The sequence below is a fragment of the Colius striatus genome, chromosome 5 (genome assembly GCF_028858725.1).
Source record: "Colius striatus isolate bColStr4 chromosome 5, bColStr4.1.hap1, whole genome shotgun sequence".
Taxonomy (NCBI): Eukaryota; Metazoa; Chordata; class Aves; order Coliiformes; family Coliidae; genus Colius; species Colius striatus.
This window is the reverse complement of record NC_084763.1, coordinates 36,822,845-36,843,635: the sequence shown is the minus strand read 5'-3', so window position 1 is coordinate 36,843,635 and position 20,791 is coordinate 36,822,845. Positions and strand designations below refer to the sequence as shown.

The window sequence follows — 20,791 nt, the reverse complement described above, 5'->3', positions numbered from 1 at the left end:
TACACTGAAATTATTAATGCAGAAAGTGGGTTGTTTTCCTTCTCTCATTTAAGGAACTGGTGGAGTAAGACCAACAAATAAGGGCAGATGATAAAACTAAAGACCATATTTTAGATTTTGCAAGGTCTTAGTGAGAAACTGATTAAATGAGAACCAAAACAGTGCCATTTTGGACCACACAGTATTCATGTTTCTATATAGCTGGGAAAAGTAATCAATATATCTTGTATTAGAAACAAATACTCTGTTTGACTGAGTAATCTTTCACTTGGAAAGAAAATTTCCTCTGGTTAAAAATTTCACCCTTTTATACTGAGTCCAGATGATAACTCAGTTCGGAAACTAGTGTTTATTGCATTCATCAGTTGATGATAAAACTGATAAAATTTCCTTTTATTAAACAGTAGATTTACCTTCATGTTACAAACTTCATCAGGACACTGTGTGCCTGTGGGTCTGACCTTGGTAGACAACCAAAGCAGTACTGAGTCCATTTTCACTTTTGACCCTGTTGATTGGATTATCACAGAATCATAGAACTGTTATGGTTAGAAAAGACCTTTAAGATCATTGAGTGCAACCACTCACCTCACCTAACACTGTCAAGACCATCACTAAACCACATCCTTTGGTACTTCATCTATGCATCTTTTGAATATCTCTAGGGATGGTGCCTCCACCACCTCTCTGGGCAGCCCATTCCAATGCTTAGCAACACCCTCAGTGAAAAAGTTCTTCCTTATGTCCAATATAAATATCCCCTGGCAAAACTTAAATCCATATACTTGTGTTCTATTATTCATTACTGGAGAGAAGAGACCAACAGCTACCTCTCTACAATCTCCTTTCAGGTAGTTGTAGAGAGTGATCATGTCTCCTCTCAGTCTCCTCTTCACCAGTCTAAACACTCCTATCTCCCTCAGCTGGTCTTCATAAGACCTGTTCTATAGACCCTTCACCAGCTTTGTTGCCTGTCTCTGGACATGCTCCAGCACCTTCATGTCCTTCTTATAGAGAAGGGCCCAGAACTGGACACAGTATTCGAGGTGCAGCCTCAGCAGTGCTGAGTACAAGGGGACGATCACCTCTTTGGTCCTCCTGGTCACACTATTTGTGATATATCCCAAGATGCCATTGGTCTTCTTGGCCACCTGGGCACACTGCTGGCTCATATTCAGCTGGCTGTCCATTAACACCCCCAGATCCTTTTCCACAAGGCAATCCTCAAGCCACTCTATCCCAAGCCTGTAGCATTGCACGATTATTGTGGCCCAAGTGCAGCACCCAGCACTCGTCACTTGTCCTCATTGAACCTCATACAATTGGCCTCAGCCCATTGCTCCAGCCTGTCCCGATCTCCCTGAACAGCCTTCCTACCCTCAGGCAGATCTATACACCCACCCAGTTTCATGTAATCTGAAAACTGACCAAGGGTGCACTCAATCCACTCATCCAGATCATTGATAAAAGTGCTAAACAAAACAGACCCCAGTACCGAACCCTGGGGAATATCACCAGTGACTGCCAACTGGATTTAACTCCATTCCCCACCACTCTCTGGGCCTGGCCATCCAGCCAGTTTTTCACCCATCACAGAGGAGGTCCATCCAAGCCACAAGCAGTCAATTTCTCCAGGAGGTTGCTGTGGAAGACTGTATAGAAGGCCTTACTGAAGTCCAAGAAGACCACATCCACAGCTTTTCCCTCATCCACTAAGCAGGTCATAGAAGGAGATGAGATTGATCAAACAACCTGCAGAGCTTCATTAAGCTTCATTAAGCCGTGTTGATTGGGTCTCAACCCTTGGTTATCCTGTACATGCCTCACAATGGTGCTCAGGATGATCTGCTCCATAACATTCCCCAACACCAAGGTCAAGCTAACAGGCCTATAGTTCCCAGGATCCTCTTTCTGACCCTTCTTGTAGATGGGTATCACATAAGCCATCTTCCAGTCCTCTGGGAGTCATGACAAAAATCATAGAATCATAGAATGGTAGGAGTTGGAAGGGACATTTAGAGATCATGTAGTCCAACTCCCTGCCAAAGCAGGTCCACCTAGATCAGGTCACATAGAAAAACATCCAGGAAAGTTTTGAAGACTCCAGAGAAGGAGACTCCACACCCTCCCTGGGCAGCCTGTGCCAGGGCTCTGGCACCCTCACAGTAAAATAGTTTTTTCTTATGTTTAACTGAAACATTTTGTATTCCAGATTCATCCCATTACCCCTTGTCTTGTCACTAGATACAATAGAAAAAAAAAAAGATGCCTCAGCCTCCTAACATCCACCATTTAGATATTTGTAAAGAGAAATGAGATCCCCCTGCAGTCTCCTCTTGTCCAGACTAAACAGCCCCAGTTCCTGCAGCCCTTCCTCATATGAAAGATGTTCCAGTCCCCTGATCATCTTGGTGGCCCTATGCTGGACTCTCTCCAGAAGTTCTCTGCCCCTCTTGAGCTGAGGAGTACAGAACTGGGGACAGGACTCCAGATGGGGCCTCAGCAGGGCAGAGTAGAGGGGGAGGAAAACCTTCCTTGACCTGCTGGCCACACTCTTCTCCATGCATCCCTTCTTCTTGATGCATCCCCAAAATACTCAAGTCAAAATGCTAACTGCAGTTCTTTTCTCAATATTGAATCCTAATACTTTTTTTGTGGGTATGTACCTTGGAAAATTCTTGGTCCCTTCCAACTTTTTCCATTCTATGATTCTATGAAATATGAAGCTGCAGCAATTTCATGTCAGAAAAATTGACTATTTAACTTAAATTGTTTACTTTTGATTTTGGAGGCTCAATTTTTCCTTTTTTAATGTCAATAAAATAAGTTGTTGTTGTTATCTTTTTTAGTTAAATATTAAGATTGTGAAAAATTTATTTATAGTATCATCATAAGACAAGAAGTTATCATTAACTGTTGTTGAAATATTCACAAATTTTGGACTACATTGTTCTGGTTAAAGTTTCATACCATGGGTGAAATTAAGCCCTGTCACCACCAGCCAGGATCTTGTACCCTTCAAGACTGTGAAGAGAGAACAATGGTAATCTAAAATAATTATGCCCTTGGCCTTGATGCCTGGGGAAATCTAGTTATTCTGTTCAGTGAAGCCATCTAGCTTTGGTAGGTTACTTTTATTATTTTTATGCTTCGTCACAGTATCAAAACCAGTAATCAAACCAGATTGACTCCAAACAATGCAGATTTCCACAGACATTTTAAAAATATGGTTTAAATGAAATTAAAAAAAAATAACCACAATTCAACTATGTAAGATCAATTTCTATGTAAATGTCCATGTAGCTACAATAATGAAGGGAGTCTTGCAGAGGGAGAAAAAGTAGTAGAACCCCCCCAAGAGTTGTATATAAATTTTGGGATGCTGTTCTGTGTGTGAGAAGAGCGCAGGGGTAGCAGGACTGGGAGGAACCAGCAAGTTGCTGTGAAATCAGGTATTATCTTACAAACTACACAAGCTGGCAGGACAAGCTGAAATCTTTCTGCTAAAAGCAGCAAGTGAATCCTTGAGAGAGCTTTGAAAATGTCAGACTTTCACCTTTGGAGAGCCCATGGAGAAAAACACATTTCCTCTGCTGCATATTCAACCTCTCCTCTGCAGCTCTGCTGTCCTAAATGCAAGATGCTAGCACTAGAAATAACTTGGCAGAGGAGCTGCATGCATCATGGAGGTGATGAGTGGAGAGAAGATGGAGTAGTTACTATTCTGTCAAATATTTGCCTCTGCTCAGGAGAAGTGTGGGAGTGGAATTGCAGGGGTAGTGGTATTCAAGACTGAAAAACTTGGATAGAACTGGTAGGAGGTGATAACTTTGTCTATGCTTGTGGAGTGCTGGTCCTTCAGATGTACTTTTATGGTGAAACTAAAAAGCTCAAAGTTCTGTAAGTTATTGAGGAAACTGTCTTGCTTAAATGAAAAAACACTCATTCTTAAGGAAAAAATGAACACCCATAATCCCATGACTTTCTTTTAGACATGTCCTTCTCCTTGACCGCAAACAGCTGGAAATACGCACAGAACAGTTATAGTAGAAAAAAACTCACTGTAATGGAATATTTGTACTTCAGATTGACTGAATAAGGTTGAAAATACAGAAAAGGCAGGTTTTCCAAAATGACCCATGGTGTGGACTTCAGTATGAGATCCCTCTATACCAATGCTCTCTGTACCGGAAATATGAAAGCATTTTCAAATGTCTTACAAAGCGTTCTCTATGTGTTTTGCTACATTGAAAAATGGTTAAGTAATGACTTCTGCAGTTTTTATAGGCATGACTTCAACAGCACTGAACAAACACATACAATGGTTTTGATGTGATGGCTGAAACGGAAAATTCTAATACTCACATTAAAAGCTTACTCATAGAACACATATTTTTCTAATACATGGACCAAAAAACTGCATCCCCATGAAATGTGAGATATTACTAATTTGAGATTCTTTATAATTCTTTTTCAAACACTAGTTGAAATGGCTGTAGGGTGCATGATTTCTAAACCATTTGTTGGATAGTCTAGGCCATTAACCTCAGTAGTGAAAATACATGACAGGAAACCTGATGGATGTTCAGCCAAAGCTTCTTCTTTAATTTGAAATCTCTTTGGAAAGGAAAGGGGAGGGAATGTGCCTGAGTACTACAACACAGTCTCTGCTGGCATGGGCCTAGGACAACTGCACCAGTCACTATGGTTTATTAGATTTTTAAGGACTATATCAATATTAAATATTTTTAAGGCACCTAAAACTCCTTGTTGCAGTCTTACTCCTGAAAGCACTTTGAGTAGTGTAAATACTCAGGTTGTCTACCTCCTCAAATGGTAATATGAGGTAATTTTCAAAACACTGATAAGAATCGAATACTGTTGCCAGACATTATTTTGAAGGCAAGTGACACAGTGAATCAAGGCTGTGTGCTTCTGAGTTCTCTTACCAGATTTTTTTCATAACTATATCATCTGAAAAATTAAATTTAACACTATAGTCTGATTTTTTTTCCACGCTATATCTCTGCAGAGAAATCTTTCAGTTCTTGGTATTCTGTAACTTCTGAAATGAGGTTAGGAAAAAGATGATAATTTGTCCACAATAAATATATTTACAAGACTTCATTTAGAAGATCTAGACCTTTGTCCTCTGGAACTGGATTACGAAAATTGTTGGGAGTACAGCTCTAATTTTGTTTTAGACAGCCCTGTGAAAACTTGCCTAATTTAGACAAGGTATAAGGTTTTGTGGAAAAAAAAAAAAAAAAAAAAAGCTTACAGACACATTGAAAAGAAAGCTTGCCAACTTTGGCTCTCCAAAGACACCTTGTTGTATTGTACATATACAATTCCCTTGCAGATCCAATGTACAAGCAGATCCTAAAGTCTTCATGCCCACAGATGTTTCCAAATGTAGCCCAGCTCTTCATAAGTACAACTTTAATTCCTCATAGCTGTGGTCACTCTAGGAGCTGGGAGGCTCATTTCCAAGTTCTCGACATTCCCCAACTCAACCTGTGTAGATAAGCAGTAAGAGGTCACTTAATATAAGATAACTGGGGAAGATGGACAAAAAGTAAGGACAGAAGTGAAATCAGATTGTAGGATGGACCATGTGGTTAAGAACAGATTTTAAGCAATGGCATGATATGAGAATAGGAGTGTTGAGAACAGTATTTTGAAGGTATTTCATACCTTGTGTCTCTGACTTGGCACATTTGCTTAATGTTGATGTGGAATTTGAAGTCCTTCAAGATCATAGAATCATAGAAGCATTTCGGTTGGAAAAGCCCTTTAAGATCAAGTCCAGCCCCTCCCCTCACACTGCCAAGCCCACCACTAACCCATGGCCCTAGGCACTTCAGCTCCACAGCTTTGCGATATCTCCAGGGATGGTGACTCCACCACCTCCCTGGGCAGCCTGTGTCAGTGTCTAATAATAATGTAAATTGATAGATGGTTGCATAAATACGGAGCATGTCTGGAGTACATTTGACTTCATGATGTCTAGACTGGGTATTTCCAGAATGGGATTTATCTAGCCAACTTTAAAGCTCAGTATGAGACAAATAAACTGAGTATAGAAATTTCTCTGCTTTAACTAGAGAAAATAGCTAGTTCAAATTTAGATATTGAACTTTCAGAAGTCTGATGTGAGAAGGATTCCATGTGATTTTTGCCTTCAAATCAATGTCCATCAGGTGTCCAGCAGAGTTTGAGTTCACATGCCTGTAAGTAGTTTTTGACTCTATATTTTAAAATATAGTACTATGGTCATTATACTCTTAGAATCAATCACTCACTTCATCCAGTCTTTGGTCATGCAGCAAAGTAAAAAACCATGGAAAGCAGGTTAAATACAGCTTAGAGAGTTGTTAATATTTATTTCCCACTTTGCTCTACCATTGCGTCATTTCTGTGCAAAGAGATAAATGCTTCAAATCAGCAACAGATAAGAGAAAGAGAAGTCAAAAAAGCAGAAGAAAGACACTAAGAAAAACTAAAGAAGTGAAATCTGACTTTTGCTTTGCAACATGAACTCTAGTGCTTTATACCACTGGGCTCTTTACACCCTGTGTCTGGCAGTGCTTGTAAGTAATTGCATGAAAAAAAGCTTTTACTTAGTTTTTCAATAATTGTTCCTTTTCTTCTTGGAGCAGATGGTCAGATACAGCTTTACTTTTTGCATGAGTATCTTTTCCCTGTATTTGCTTTGGATTCCAGTTAAACAAGGCAAGATGCTACAAAAAGTGTGAACAGTGGCGGAAGGGACACATATTGTGGGATCTATATATCAATGTACTTTGTTGCTTCACCACACAATCACTAAAGAGAAACAATATAATTGGCAGAAACACTCTTGTATGTAGGCTTTAGAAGACAGTAGCTAAGAAGAAAGTGGAGGAGAGCTGTTACATCAGAGCAGATAAGTTTTGGTAGAGTTTTCCTGTATTTTATATTATTCAGTCTTATTAGTTACTATTTCATCTGCCTCATTGGTAGCATGAATGTTATTTAATAGGTGAGTAGTTGAGATGCTACAAATAGCAAATGAGTTGAACTCACAGAGATGCTTATATAGCAGCGTAATAAATATCTAAATGCTGGAAAAAGCCTAGAGGTCTTGCTGATATTTTGTTCTGAACAACAAAGTTGCTCAAAACACCAGCATTCAGGATCACATAGTATCAGGAAATGTCTGTGAAAAGTGAGGGAAGGATATTTTCCTTTCTTTCCTTTCCCTTCTGAGAGTATTTTTTCAGTATCTTCCTCTTGTGATCCTTCTATATCTGTTCCTGTTCACTGAGGATCTCTCTTCTGATGGAGCTTTTCATGAGAGGTGGCATAGCAGCTTGTTTTTTCTGAGTCAAGAGAAATGAAACACTCTGAAATAACTAAAAAGAATTTTCAGTTGAGTAACTACACTTTCTTTTGTATTATCTGTGTGACAAGCTCTACTTCTCTGTAGCAGAAGCAGATAAGTATGATTGCTCGTAAGTGTAATATCAGGATCCATTGCTAATTGTTAAAAGCATCACTAAAGGTCTCTGTAAGACTCAATTTTGTTTACCTGAGAGAAATAACACTTTCTTCTATAAAGTTGGATTGGTTTTAATATGATTATGTATTGATCAAATATAAATTTATGTATGTGTATAATTAAAATCTCCTAGTCTGTGTTCCATGCTTTATTATAATAGAGGATAGGCAAATAACTCCTATCTGAGTAGAAAAGGGTGGAAAAACTGCCATCTGTTTTCATTTTTGGTATGAAGACGATCTGAACTTAACTTTTGCAGAGATTTTCAATGTTTAGGAGACTGACTCTCAGCTGCCATAAACTGAGATTATTTTGTTCATATTGCTTGTATAGGGCCTACTAAAATGTGAAAATAATGCAAATATTCATCTATACTGCTGTTTATAAAAGAAAACAGAGGAAAAGCATAATTCAAGTAACAAATTTTGCATGATGTTATGAAAACACAGAGAATAATTTTTAAAATGTCTTACATGTGTATTTCATGTACCTCTTTAGAATCTGATCTGGAAGAAGGTTTTCTTTTCGGGATTTTTATCTTACCACATTAAAAAGACTTTCTGAAGGGACTCTCTAACAAGGGTAAAGATTTGCTGGATTTTCAGTGGTTATGCTAACTCACAGCTCCATTTAATACATTAGATGATGAACATAGCAACTGTAAATTTATTTTCTATTTGAAACATATCAGTGTTTGTTTTATTTGTATTTTAATTTTCCTGAAATATTAGCTATGGTTCTCTCAAAAAGATTTTCAATTTTACTCAATTCTTATAATTTTTACCCTTCTAAAAATAATATTGGGGAAATATCTGCCTCCTTAAGTCCAAACGAGAAGTTAACATGACTACAGGAAAAGCAGTTATATTTTTTCTAAGCTATATTTTTTCTGCAAGTGATAGCTTGATTGGCAGAGCAGGACCTTGCCAGACAGAGCCCATCCTACTATCTCCAGTGAAGAGGCAGGACAGACTGAGGGCCAGATCAGCCTGTCTGAGGGGATTTAGGGTTCAACATAGCCCAGGTTGATTGGATAGGGTCATGGGGACAAGGATGGGCTGAGACATAGTGGGGTCTATGTCTGGGCATGGCAGAGCTGTGGTGGAGCTTGCAATCCCCATCTTACAGCATTGTTGGGATAGAGACTGTGCTGAAAAGGAGTCCTGGGCCCACAGGCAGAGTAGGATAAGGCCCCAGAGTAGGCTGAGCAGTGTCACCAAGTATACTCAGGAGCCTGACAGCAACTCAGTTTGGAGTTAAGTTCATTTATTTTATCTGATGATAGTGGAACCATCATGAAGATGTTGCTGACTTCCAACTGTCAAGGTCCCTTAAAGGTTACCTAGTGCCCGGTAAGTTTGCTGTCCAATTTACTCTGCCTTAGTGAATTGTTATGGAAGTTTTGGGAATGCAAAGCTCTAGGAAAATCAGGGCCCAAATGTGCTTGCTCATCAGTAACACCAAAAAGTAGTTATGGAATCAGCTGAAAGACTGATCTAAAATAGATATATTCAGAATGGCATGGACTTGGAAAGATGCCTTCTGAAACTGCCATCCATCTATTCTTATCTGCTTCCATTTCCTTTTCTTTCAAGTCCTGCTAAGAGATATCAAAATTTTTCAGGCACATCCCACTTTTGACTTGAAAGTTGTATGTGCAGATTCAGAATGGTTTCATGCTGCATGGTTAGGAACCTTCTGCCTAAACAAGCCTTATTGGATATACTATATTGGATATATACTTATTGGATATATAATTTTTCCCCTAAAAAAATAGGAAACAAAATTTAGAAACTTCTCAGGTTTTACATGGAATTGAATGTGGGTTTGCTGCACTCCACATGAACATTTCAACCAATAAACTCATAAAAAAGTGAGCAATTCACCTGGTGATAAAGCATTTTAAAAGGAAACACAGATGTTCTGCTCAGCTTTGTGAAATGGTTGTAGCTACTCAAGAAGGTCTACAGAATGAAGTAGTACTTTACATCTGTCCATTAGCATTAGATAATACTGAAAGATTGTGGCTATATTCAGCCATTCTGTGATCTGTGAATTGCAGAGGGAGTTTCTGTACAGAGGATTCTAAAATGTGAACTATCGAAATGACAAACCAAAAGATTTTATGGAGCTTCATTTCTTTAGGAACTGATATTCATCTAACTCACTGCTGAAGCCTGAGTTTAGAAAGTATCCATGGATTTATCAGGGGAATTACAGTCAATTGAATCTAAACTATAGCTCATTCCATACAAAAGTAAATGCATTAAAAATTTTCAAATGCATTTATCAGCATCTGCTGTTATCTTCATGAAAGGAACCTAAGATGACTAGATGAAGTTTCTGTAGAGGTAGACACCAAAGATAACTGAATCACACACAAGACATTTATTCTTGTCTTAAAGAAGGACCTCTTTCCCATTATTTGCTACTTCCAGAAGTGGGCAGAGGAGAAGGAGGTAGGAAATGAGATTGAACAAGTCTATCAATGTTTTTAGAGTAGCTGAGAACCTGATTCTACACCTTGTTTGGGAATAATACTCAGAGCTGTTCAGAAAGCATACGGATCTGATAGTCAAATTTTAACTGAGTTTCTGTCATAGCAGATCTTGCACTCAGTGTTTATTCAAGCAATGATTAGCACTGACATGAGTATAAACTGTGAGAGCATCTCCTAAGGACAGGTCTTGTTGAAGGAAGAGGTAATAATTTGCATACTTGACACTTGATTAACCTCACCTTTCTATTTGAGATGCATGTGGTAAAGTGTTCTCACGACTCTTAGAAAGAAAAGATTTAGAAAAGTCTTAGATTTCCTGGACTGGTGAATAAGCCAAACAAACTTTGTCCATGTCATAAACAGTTCAGTGAGCAAAGATAATTTTCATAGACAAAAACCAGTCACTTTTGTGCCAGGAGAAATAATTCAGGACCACACAAATGGGTATATTTCCTGCCTATTGAGGTTTTTCTGGGCATAGTTCACCAAACTAGGAGAAAGTTGTAAAACATTTTTTCAGTAAATGGCTTGAGTGCTTTTTCTACTGACTAAGAAATCTGGTTTTTGTGATAGCTACCATACATGATGGGTAGAGAGATTTTCAGATTTTCATCGTTCAGAGCATAAAAGGGGAAGAATATATTTTGGCATAAGAGATATCAACTGAACAAAGATGTTCAAAATAGACACCCATTTTCTGTCATCCTGTCTGCCAATGTGTATCTTAGTGTGGTTGGTGGGATCCCTAAACTGCTGGCTTTTAGTGATTGGTGTTGACAATACTGAGACATCTTCCACTTTAGATCTCCTCTTGGGACTAAACCAGTGGCTGGCCTCTGTTTCATGTATTCATGGTTACCTTCCTTTCACATACACCAAACTTCATTCAGCCTTGAGTATGAGGCCCTCTTTTTCATTGCTGCCTTAAACTGACCCCATGGCACTTTGTTGTTTTGGCAGGAATGCCATATTGTGCTAAAGTGCAGTAAATGAGAAGCAGACTGTCTCCATGAAGGACAAATACAGATACATTCCATTTTCAACTGCCAGAGTCCAAATCCCAAAAGAACAAAGGCTGTGAAATCAATCTGGTATTCTCCAGAGTGTCTCAAAGTGTTAGTCAATATGACTTTCAAATGCTCTGCAAACCAACGTGAAATATGGACATTAACATGGAGAGGAAACATCAGCTTATTGGAACAAATATGATCTACCTCCTGAATGAACTGAAAACCAGCTATTTATTTTCCAAATTCCTTGAATATTAATCTTCCCTGGGTAGTTCAAAACTGAGACATATGTCAGCCACCTGTTCATGCAAAACTCACCCTGAGTTTATTTTCTGTTTGTGCATATGTGTCCTTATATTCATATTCATACAGAGCACACTGGCACCAGCAAAGCTTAATGTCTCTGATGACAACTGGCCTTCTGGAACTGAGGACAATGGTTTTGGTTAGACAAGGCACATATCGCTTTCTTTGTGAAAAATAGATATATGAGAAGAAGAGTGTGGCCAGTAGGTGAAGGGAGGTTCTTCTCCTTCTCCTTCTCCTTCTCTAATTTGCCCTGGTAAAGCCACATCTGCAGTATTGTGTCCAGTTCTGGACTCCCTAGTTCAAGACAGATGGGGAAATTCTAGACAGAGTCCAGCACAGAGCCAAGATGATGAGGGGACTGGGATATCTCTCTCATAAAGAAAGGCTGTGAGACGTGGGGCTATTTGGACTGGAGAAAACTGAGGGAAGATCTTATCAACACTTATAAATACCTAAACGATGAGTGTTGAGAGGATGGGGTCAGTCTTTTTTCTGCAGTACCGAGTAACAGCACAAGGGGTAACTGGCACAAGCTGAAATATGGGAAGTCTCCTCTAGAGGTTCCCAAATCTTCCTGAGTTCTCTGGATGTGTTCCCGTGTCCCCTGAACAAGGGGAACCTGCTTTAGCAGGCAATGGGACTGCATGATATCTAGAGATCCCTTCCAACCCCACCATGCTAGGATTTTGTGATTCTGTAATTCTGCACAGTGGGTCCACCCACAGCACTCATGGTGTGCAACAGCCTGCTGCAGACTTTCTCCTTTGCTGGCCAAGGTGTTCTGAATGCCTTCTAATTATCTTATGGTGTCTATGTAAGCACAAGTCTAAGTAAGAACTAAAGCAACTATAACGTTCTCTCTGTTAAAATACTGGGTGTCATTTTTTTTTTCTTTATGATAGCATATGAAACAAACAAATGCTTTGGTGCTTTCCAAAGACGGGAGTTTTGCCTCCCACCTTCTGTAACGAAAGACAGATGGCAGAAGGGAGAGAACAGATTAATTTCTTTTGGAATGAAGACCTCATTCAGAAGACAATTTTACAATTATTGTATGTAGTTTCAAACTGTTGTTTCTTCAGAGGTCGACATGGGCTTGTCTGTGCTGAGGGGTAAGTGAGCTCTCAGCATGTCCTGCAGTGTTGGACTCGTCACTATTAAGTAAAAGAGCCTATAAAAGTGCACTCAATATCCCTAGACTTAGTAGGGGCTAAAGTTAGGATGCAAATGAATCCTGCGCTCAAATGCAGGCCCTAGTAAAATAGTCTTTCAATATGAACATACCCAGAGACATCTTACAAGCTTTCTAGTGCCGAGCTGTGGATAACATCTTTTTAGCAGCTATAATGCCTAATGATTTGTTCCGATGTAAAGTAGCATAGTGTAACCTTTTTTGAAAGAGCTCAGCTGGGTTAATCTACTGAAAGTATTGCAGTCTGTGCAGAGACAATGGCACCCTTTGACTGCTAAACCTTCAGCTAATGTTCTATGTCCTTAACACAGCCTTGGTAGTTTGCAAAAGTGGGTCTGGACTTAAAGGCTTATGAGATTCTACCCAAACTCTTCTTACTAATCAAATGAAACTCCTCTCTCTCTAGGTTGCTGGGAATGTCCACCCAGAATGTGATTTTATGATGGACTTGAAGAAAAAGGAGGCTGAATGTTTGGAGGACTTGAAAGAACGTGGAAATGCAACACCAGCAGGTATCCATGTGTGAGGGATGGAAAGAGTGAGAGAGAAGTGATACTCTACCAGAGTTCAGACATGGCTATACTGCTGATGTGCATATTTAAGTGTCTTACTTCCTACCCTACATCCCTCTTCTCTAGTCAGCTCTTGTTCCATCTACTCACATTCCTTTCATTTCTTTTTCTCAACATTATTTTCACATTCAAATGTGAACAGTTAATCTATCTGAGTGAATCTCTTATGTCTTTCTCCCACTCCTTCCCCAAATGGATGCCATCATGCTTGCTATGTGAGGGTGTGTTGATCTTTAAAAACAGAGTAACTCCTTAAAAGGTACTGTAACCTAGTCTTTCTTCCAGCATCACTCTCCCCATTTTCACAAGACATTTTCATTTATTGCATTATTTCTGAAAACACATTTCAGTCTAATATGGAGGATCTAATTAAATCAAATTAAATAGTACTCTAGAGGTGTTTATTTCTCATTATAGAATAAAAATTGTAGCTAAACTATTTTAATAAGATATGCAAGGGCTGTACTGGCAATGTTTAAAAAGTCTTGGGTTTTTATTTTGCTGAAACATAATTTTGCTTAAAAATATATTTCACTTTCTGTCTGAGGTTGCAAGAGAACTTGGGACAAATTATTGTGCTGGCCAGAGGCAGATGCTGGAGAGACTCTTGCCTTACCATGCCCAAACATCCTCTTTCACTTCATGAAGGAGCCAGGTGATGTGTTGTCATGGTTATACTCCAATTGCTATGTTGCATGACTGGCAAGAGCATTTCTAAAACTGGGGAATGAAGACAGAACATTGCAACTTCCTGCTCTCTAGCTGGATCAGAGCTGTACTGCAAAGATTTCAGTAGAATCTGAGGGACTTTAGCAGTTCTCATACTTTAAGCATTGTCCATAACTGGATACAATCTCACAGTCTGTGATCAGGCCCCGAGACAAACGCCGAAATCAATGGAATTATTTTCATTGGTTTCCATAGGCTTTGGGATCAACTTGTTGTGCTAGTTCTCCAGAACTCATATAGTGGTTGTCTGAGTCAGAACTTAGGCATGAGATTTATTTTCTGATTAGTGTGGGATGAAATGAAAGACAGAGGAGTGAATAATGGGATGGATGGAATAAGGAAGGAGATACAAAGCACAGTTTTGTCATTGGAGTAGCAGATGTGTTGGGTCAAATGCAAGACTGAAAATTTATGCCTTTGTGATTGCTTACTTGCTGGGTGAATATGGCTAGGAACAAACTGTGAGCCCTTAAAAAGGGAACAGTCTTCCAGGAAATACCTAGATTTGTCAGTTCTACAAGAAAAAATCTGCAAAGCCCAACCTCTGTCTCACCCGACACATGCTAGTTATAAATGACGGATAAGGAAAATCCCTTTCATATGTGCAGATTAATTTCCAGCCCTGGGATTCTCTTATTTATCCTTCATCTGACTCATAAATCCTTTTATAGAAATGTGATGTCCTCATAGAACAAATTGCTTATCCCAGCCTCTGATCTGTAAAGAAAGAGTAAGCCCCTAGGGAGTTGGGAGTGAGAAGCGATACATTAGTGGGGTGAATGTTCAGTGAGGCAGAAGTCTGATGGAACAGTGCTTCCCAATCTTCTTCAATGGAGTTCCTTGTCCCTGACACAATTTCTTCCTTATTCATTCCCACTTCTACCTCTGTCACCTTGGTTGTCCCAATTCTTCCCATTGTTTGTCTTCAGATAAAGTAAAAACTTTTGATCTGACTACTTGTATATAGACATGCAAAATGTCCTATCAACTTTGTGAGATGATGTTGGAGATGTTTGTCTTCTCTGATATAGCATTCATACCAGCAAGGGATCTTCTCCTGGCTTTTATTTTCTGTGTTATGTGGCTCTTAATCAGAAAAAAAAAAAAAAAAAAAGTATTTCTGTTTCAGCTGGGATAATAAAAAGAAACTGCACAAAGAAAGGCTGGTCTGACCCTTTCCCTCCCTACCATACTGCTTGTCCAGTAGAAGATGAGATTTCACTTGAAGAAGTAAGTTTAACTAAATACGTATCAGTGGTGTGCTGACATTAGAGGATTCCTTTCTATTCCTGAAAATCACTGGGGAAGGAAACTCGCATGAACCCGAAATTTCTTACCAAATATGGAGTGCAGTTCAAATTTTACTCTGGTCTTTTATTTTTAAAAATTACTACAGAAGTTTTATTATTCAGGTATAAAAGGGTAATAAAAATAAAGCCATCTCCAAATTCCATACAATCTTGAAGCTCTGCTGTACTTACTTGTAGATATAACAGCTAGAGATATATCACAAAATGTTCATAAAACATGAATTAAGGCATTTAAAAATATCAGTCAGCAAGATGATTTCATGACATCACAGTATCAGTACAGCAAATGTGCAGTTTTAATATCACTATTCCAAACTCAGCATTATCTAAGGATTTATCTAAACATCATCTTGTAGACTCCAAAGTATTAGACTAGCAGAGCTGGAGATTGACAGATGATTCGAAAACCAGGCACCAGCCTCCACTGAAAATGACAAAGAGTATTTCTGGTTTCTCATTCTGCCTAGCAGAAAATACCAATTTCAACATGGAAAATAAAGTTTCAAATCTACCTCTCTCTAGTGCAGATCAGATTTTGACATATTTCTTAATCTAGATTTGCACAACTGGTGGTATTTAGAGATTACAAGTTCAGGAAAAAATTTAGTTTTTGATTTCTATCTAATGAAGATATAAACTTATTGTACAGATGAACTCAGCTTTGCATAACTTCTCTTCAAGAGAAGTCAAAATGTCTCATATTTTAATGAAAAATACAACGGTCCTGAAAATTATGGTTACAGAAAGTGTTTTGGTGTTTAAGCTTTCCTGTCCTATTAGCTGCTGTGGAGAATTTGAAGAAGTCTTTACTAATTTAAAATCGCTAGGAGGTTGAAATCACTTTAAGTGATTAAGTAATAGTCTAACTTTTGATCTCTACCTTTCCTCTCTACAGGCTAAACACCGCACTTTTGTCTTTGTTTATACAAGTCAAGTGAATTCTGTCCTTTTTTGTCCACTATGGAGAGGATGAAAATAAATTTAATATAGTAGTTGATAAAGTCCATTCAACCTGATGGAGAGAATTTAGTTTATGTCATCACAGAGAGATTACTCTTGTCTTCCCCGTATTTTTTTGTAATGACTACTATAATGCTGTTTAACTCAAATGTCCTTTCCAGCCTCTAAACTAGAGTACTCGCTGCTCTCAATAAACAAACACCCTGATAATGCTGTTTAATTCAAATGTCCTTTCCAGCCTCTAAATTAGAGTACTTTCTGCTCCCAATAAATAAACACACTGAAATGCAACTCTCCTCTTTCTCTCCTTCTTTTATTTTATTCTTTACATTTGTGATGCAAATCTTAAATGAGCAGCCTGCGTTTTACCTCAAGGTAAACTCAGTAGTTGCAGGTTTAGCCTCTTAAGGATTTTATTATTTTCTGTGTTTTTCATTTCTGATTTGTAAGCAGAGGTTGTCAATTGAGATCAATCTACATAGCTTTGATATGTTTTTTATGGAGTGATGTCTTCCAGACTTCCTGGCTAGCTTTGTAGCTCTGAGAGATTTTTCTGAGCTCTGGCTTGAATTGTGCCTGAATAACCTGGTACACCAGTAATCATACACCAGACAGAAAAGGCCACCATGTATGGCTTCCACAGCATTTAACTTCATCAGTCTCAAAAAACTACTATGTATGCCCAAACTAATCCTGACATAGTTGATCAGGGTCAGGTGTGATATATTCAAGGAAATCTCTTGGCTATCCCTACTTATTGCATTTACACTGAGGGATGTTTTCAGAAAGGATAATCTGGCTTCCCATGGATGAAAGCAAACTGGAAGACAAATTCAGGGTGCACTTAGTGTGCCCTGACCATTAGCAAAAGTTAAATCCATGAGATTAGATTATGGCTGGTCAGAAATGCACACAAAATAGATGTAAGAACATCAGCACCAAAGGTTTAGCTCTACTAAACCAGACTTATCAAACTGCACTTGTTAAGGTAGATATAGTGACACATCCTTGTTCTTGCTGACAGGAAGTGAAAAGGTTTTACCTCACAATGAATTGAATTGTCTTCTGGGGGTGCTTGTTTCCCTTTATTACCTAGAAATGAAAGAATAAAAAGAAACAGGATTGTGTTAACAATTAAACAGTACAGGCCTGTGGCCGTTCTCTCCCATGCATATGTCACTATATCAGCTGCTAAGACTTAGCTAAATTTTAAGTACTCAAAATAAATGAAATAAATTCTACCCAATGTCAACCTTATAATGTTGTAAGTTATACTTAAAGCTGAAAACAAGTATCTGCCCTTCCCCACAGTGAACTGTATCAAAGCAATGCACAGCTGCATAGATTTTAGGATATAAAAACATTTTAATAGGATCCAATAGACTTACCATGTTAGATGGAAGAGAAAGATTTGCAACCTACAGCTTATTCAGTCTATTTTCTGCTTTCATGTCATAAGGATAAGTCAGGTTATCCTCACTCAGAGATCATGTCTGATAGAGATGCTGCTTATATTGAAATGGATTTTGATTGACATTCTGACTAACTATGGAGTTTGCCAGAACAAAAAAAAAAAAAAACAGACCAGAAAAAAATCAGCAGCACAACACAACAAAAATAAAAAAGAATAGATAGCAAATTTGTGAGAAAGGAAGCAGAGTGAAGGAAAGTGGAGAAATATAAGGAAAGGCTGACAGAATTCTGTATTCATCATGCAGCCAGCTGCCAGAAGAATTGTTCTGCTACTACTGTGGACGAAAACAAGGGATAAAATGCAGAGCTTATAAAAATGCTGAAGAGTTTTTACAATGCCTTAATGGAAGACTGGCTTTTTTTTTTTACAGTTTTGTGAATGAGATTGAAACCATCCTGGCCAATACATATTTGTTTCTATGACTTGGTTATATTGATATAGCTATGGAATAGGTCTTCACAAAGCAAATGTGATGAAAGATTTCAATTGAGTTTAACTGTGAGATTAAAAGAGAAAAAAGAAGTCAGTCAAGGATATGAACAGAGTGAAAGAATCAAACAAAGCAAAACTGCCAAAATAAATAAACCAGCTGTCATTTGGCTGCAAGTTATGTGACAAATAATTCTATTCTTTTATAGCAATCCTACTTTTCTACAATAAAGATCATCTACACTGTAGGATACAGTATATCCATCACCTCTCTCATTATTGCTGTTACCGTTCTTATTGCGTTCAGGTATGTAAAGTTATCCTCCGATCTCGATTCTTTTAACAGTTCTTGGTATCTTAGACTGCATAAGACAGTATTAGGCACAACAAAGTAATATAGATAGAAATCCAAAAGAACAAAAATACAAATTTCTGGCCATATTTGTTAAATAATATTAAATTGAGGCTAGAAATGAAAAGTTGTCTGTTTATTGGTAAAACTCAGCAAGTCACTTTGATTCTAAATATTCAATAGATAAATATGCTTGCTTTAGCAGGAATGAAGATAATTTTTATAAACTATGTGGGCTTTCCTTTTATGGCTTCAGTTAATTTTATATTAATAAGAAGAATATACACAAAAAACTTGATTCTAATTCAACTTTCCTATGGAACTGTATATACTACTATTTAAACATTTACAACTAAAAACATATTTTGAATGTTAGGCTCTGATTTTGACTACATTTGGTAAGAATTTTTTTCCTACTGAGCTATGCAGCTATTAACCATTTCAGGTATAATTTAGAGTACCTAGAGAAAAAAATGTTGGTTTATTTCCTCATTTAACGTAGATTTGGGTTTGCTGCCATGTAGAATTTATTTTATTAACCTTTCTTTATTTCTAGCATTTCTTCAAGACGATAAAAAAAATAGAGATTTATTATTATGCTGTGAGAATCAGCTTTCTCTAAGGAAAGTTTCTTGACCTCTGTTGGCTCCTAGCTCATGTCTGGAAGTCAACAGATATGTTTATTGACATCCACTTTGACCTCAGGAAAACAAACCGGCCCAAATAAGGGGAAAGAAACAATGGACATAAAGAAAGTTAGCAGTAGGGAGGAAAAAGTTGAGTTAACAATGGGGTTGGCATTTGAGTTCAGTAATAAAATTCTGCACACTATGTGATCTGTAAGATTACGTGACCTTGAGATTACTGGATCTGGATAGAATTCAGCTTTTAATGGAATTTTTTGCTTATTAGCTCAAATCTTAATCTCAAAATGAAAATACAAAGTTGAAACCTCCAAAAGCCTGTATTTAGTAATGTTCAAAAATTAATTTGAATTAACTGAGTGTTTCAAATATATCTGCCTTATTGTTTTAAAAATTTTAATCTGGGTTAATTTAATACATAAAAGTAACTTTGGTAAACTAATTAAAAAATCTGTAATTCTGGATAAAGCTGTCTATATGGGAGTTTTATGCAATTTAACTCACTGATAGCATAGAGTATAGAAAAATCTTGCTAAGGAATCATTACTCTCTTCTTTGAGAGCTGTCTATTTAGTATAGAATATCCCTGCATATTGAGGAATGGTTAAGCCAGAATCAGAATAGTATCAGTGAAAATCTATCTTCAAATGCAGATTTCTCTTGGCACAAAAATAATGCCAATCAAAACCCTGGTTCTGGTATACTGAACATAAACTAAATCTGCAATTCCTGAAATCTAGCAGGCGGGGAACTTCACCAGGGCACCATCTAACATGGAAGGAGGTTAAGATGTAGACTGTGGGTGAACTGTTTTACATGAAGAAGGTTTCTATCCCTGCCTGCAGAGAGAGTTCAGTGGGCAAAAATGTTCTTTCTATACATGTCTGGAAGTACCTGAGAAGAAGCAAAGGCTTATTGTGTCTTTTAATTACTGCCAGCAAAAATCAGTTAATTACTGCAGAAAGATCTCTCTTCTTTTATTCCAGGAGGCTTCGTTGTCCAAGGAATTATATCCATGTACAACTCTTTTTCACTTTTATCTTAAAAGCTATTGCCATTTTTATTAAGGATGCTGTCCTTTTCCGAGAGGAAGACATTGATCATTGCACCTTCTCTACAGTAAGCACATGAAAAGCAGCACTTGTTTTTGCATACCATCTATAAATGGTTTCACTTTTCATGGCTCTTTTTCACCACTTACATTTTTTTTCCTTCTAACCTGATAATGAAAATTATAAAATTCTTCTACTCAATATGTTCTGAACGCATTAATTTGTGATCTTGCAGTACTCTAAATCAGATATAAACTTTGTTAAAGTAGTATGATTACACTGTTATGCTTCTATAATCTGAACCTTAAAATTTAAGATCTCTGACTACCTCATAGAACCACGTTTTAAAGGTATTTCTTCTGGAAATGTTGGATTTCATGTTCTGTCTGGAAGCTCTGAATTCTAAACTGCAATATACAGAAGGTACTAGTTAACCAACTTACCTTTGATACAGTCACAAATATTGGCAACATGGCAATGTTTTTGCTCAGATGCTTAGGGTATGATTCTTCTGTGTTCCTTGTTGCCACACAAAAATCTAAAACTGAGCACAAGTAGGAAAGTGGGTTCTTGGACATTTGACCAAGGGTTAATGGAGCATTTTACTCTAGTCATTTAAGATATTTTGAAGGTAGTGTATTTGTGGGAGAAAACACATACTTGGGAGACCTAAAGGAAAATACAGTGGAGATTTCAGAGTATTGTGATAGATAAA

General features: G+C 37.7%; 1 protein-coding gene across 1 annotated transcript in view; it reads left to right on the top strand.

Moving 5' to 3' along the window:
• GHRHR (growth hormone releasing hormone receptor) overlaps nt 1-20,791 on the top strand; it is a 48,771-nt gene that overhangs the window by 18,397 nt on the left and 9,583 nt on the right. The window contains exons 2-6 of the mRNA XM_061996917.1: nt 12,961-13,066; nt 13,674-13,781; nt 14,985-15,085; nt 18,238-18,335; nt 20,011-20,143. Of these exons, the coding sequence (XP_061852901.1) occupies nt 12,994-13,066; nt 13,674-13,781; nt 14,985-15,085; nt 18,238-18,335; nt 20,011-20,143 (513 nt within the window). The 5' untranslated portion in view covers nt 12,961-12,993. The remainder of the gene's footprint in view (nt 1-12,960; nt 13,067-13,673; nt 13,782-14,984; nt 15,086-18,237; nt 18,336-20,010; nt 20,144-20,791) is intronic.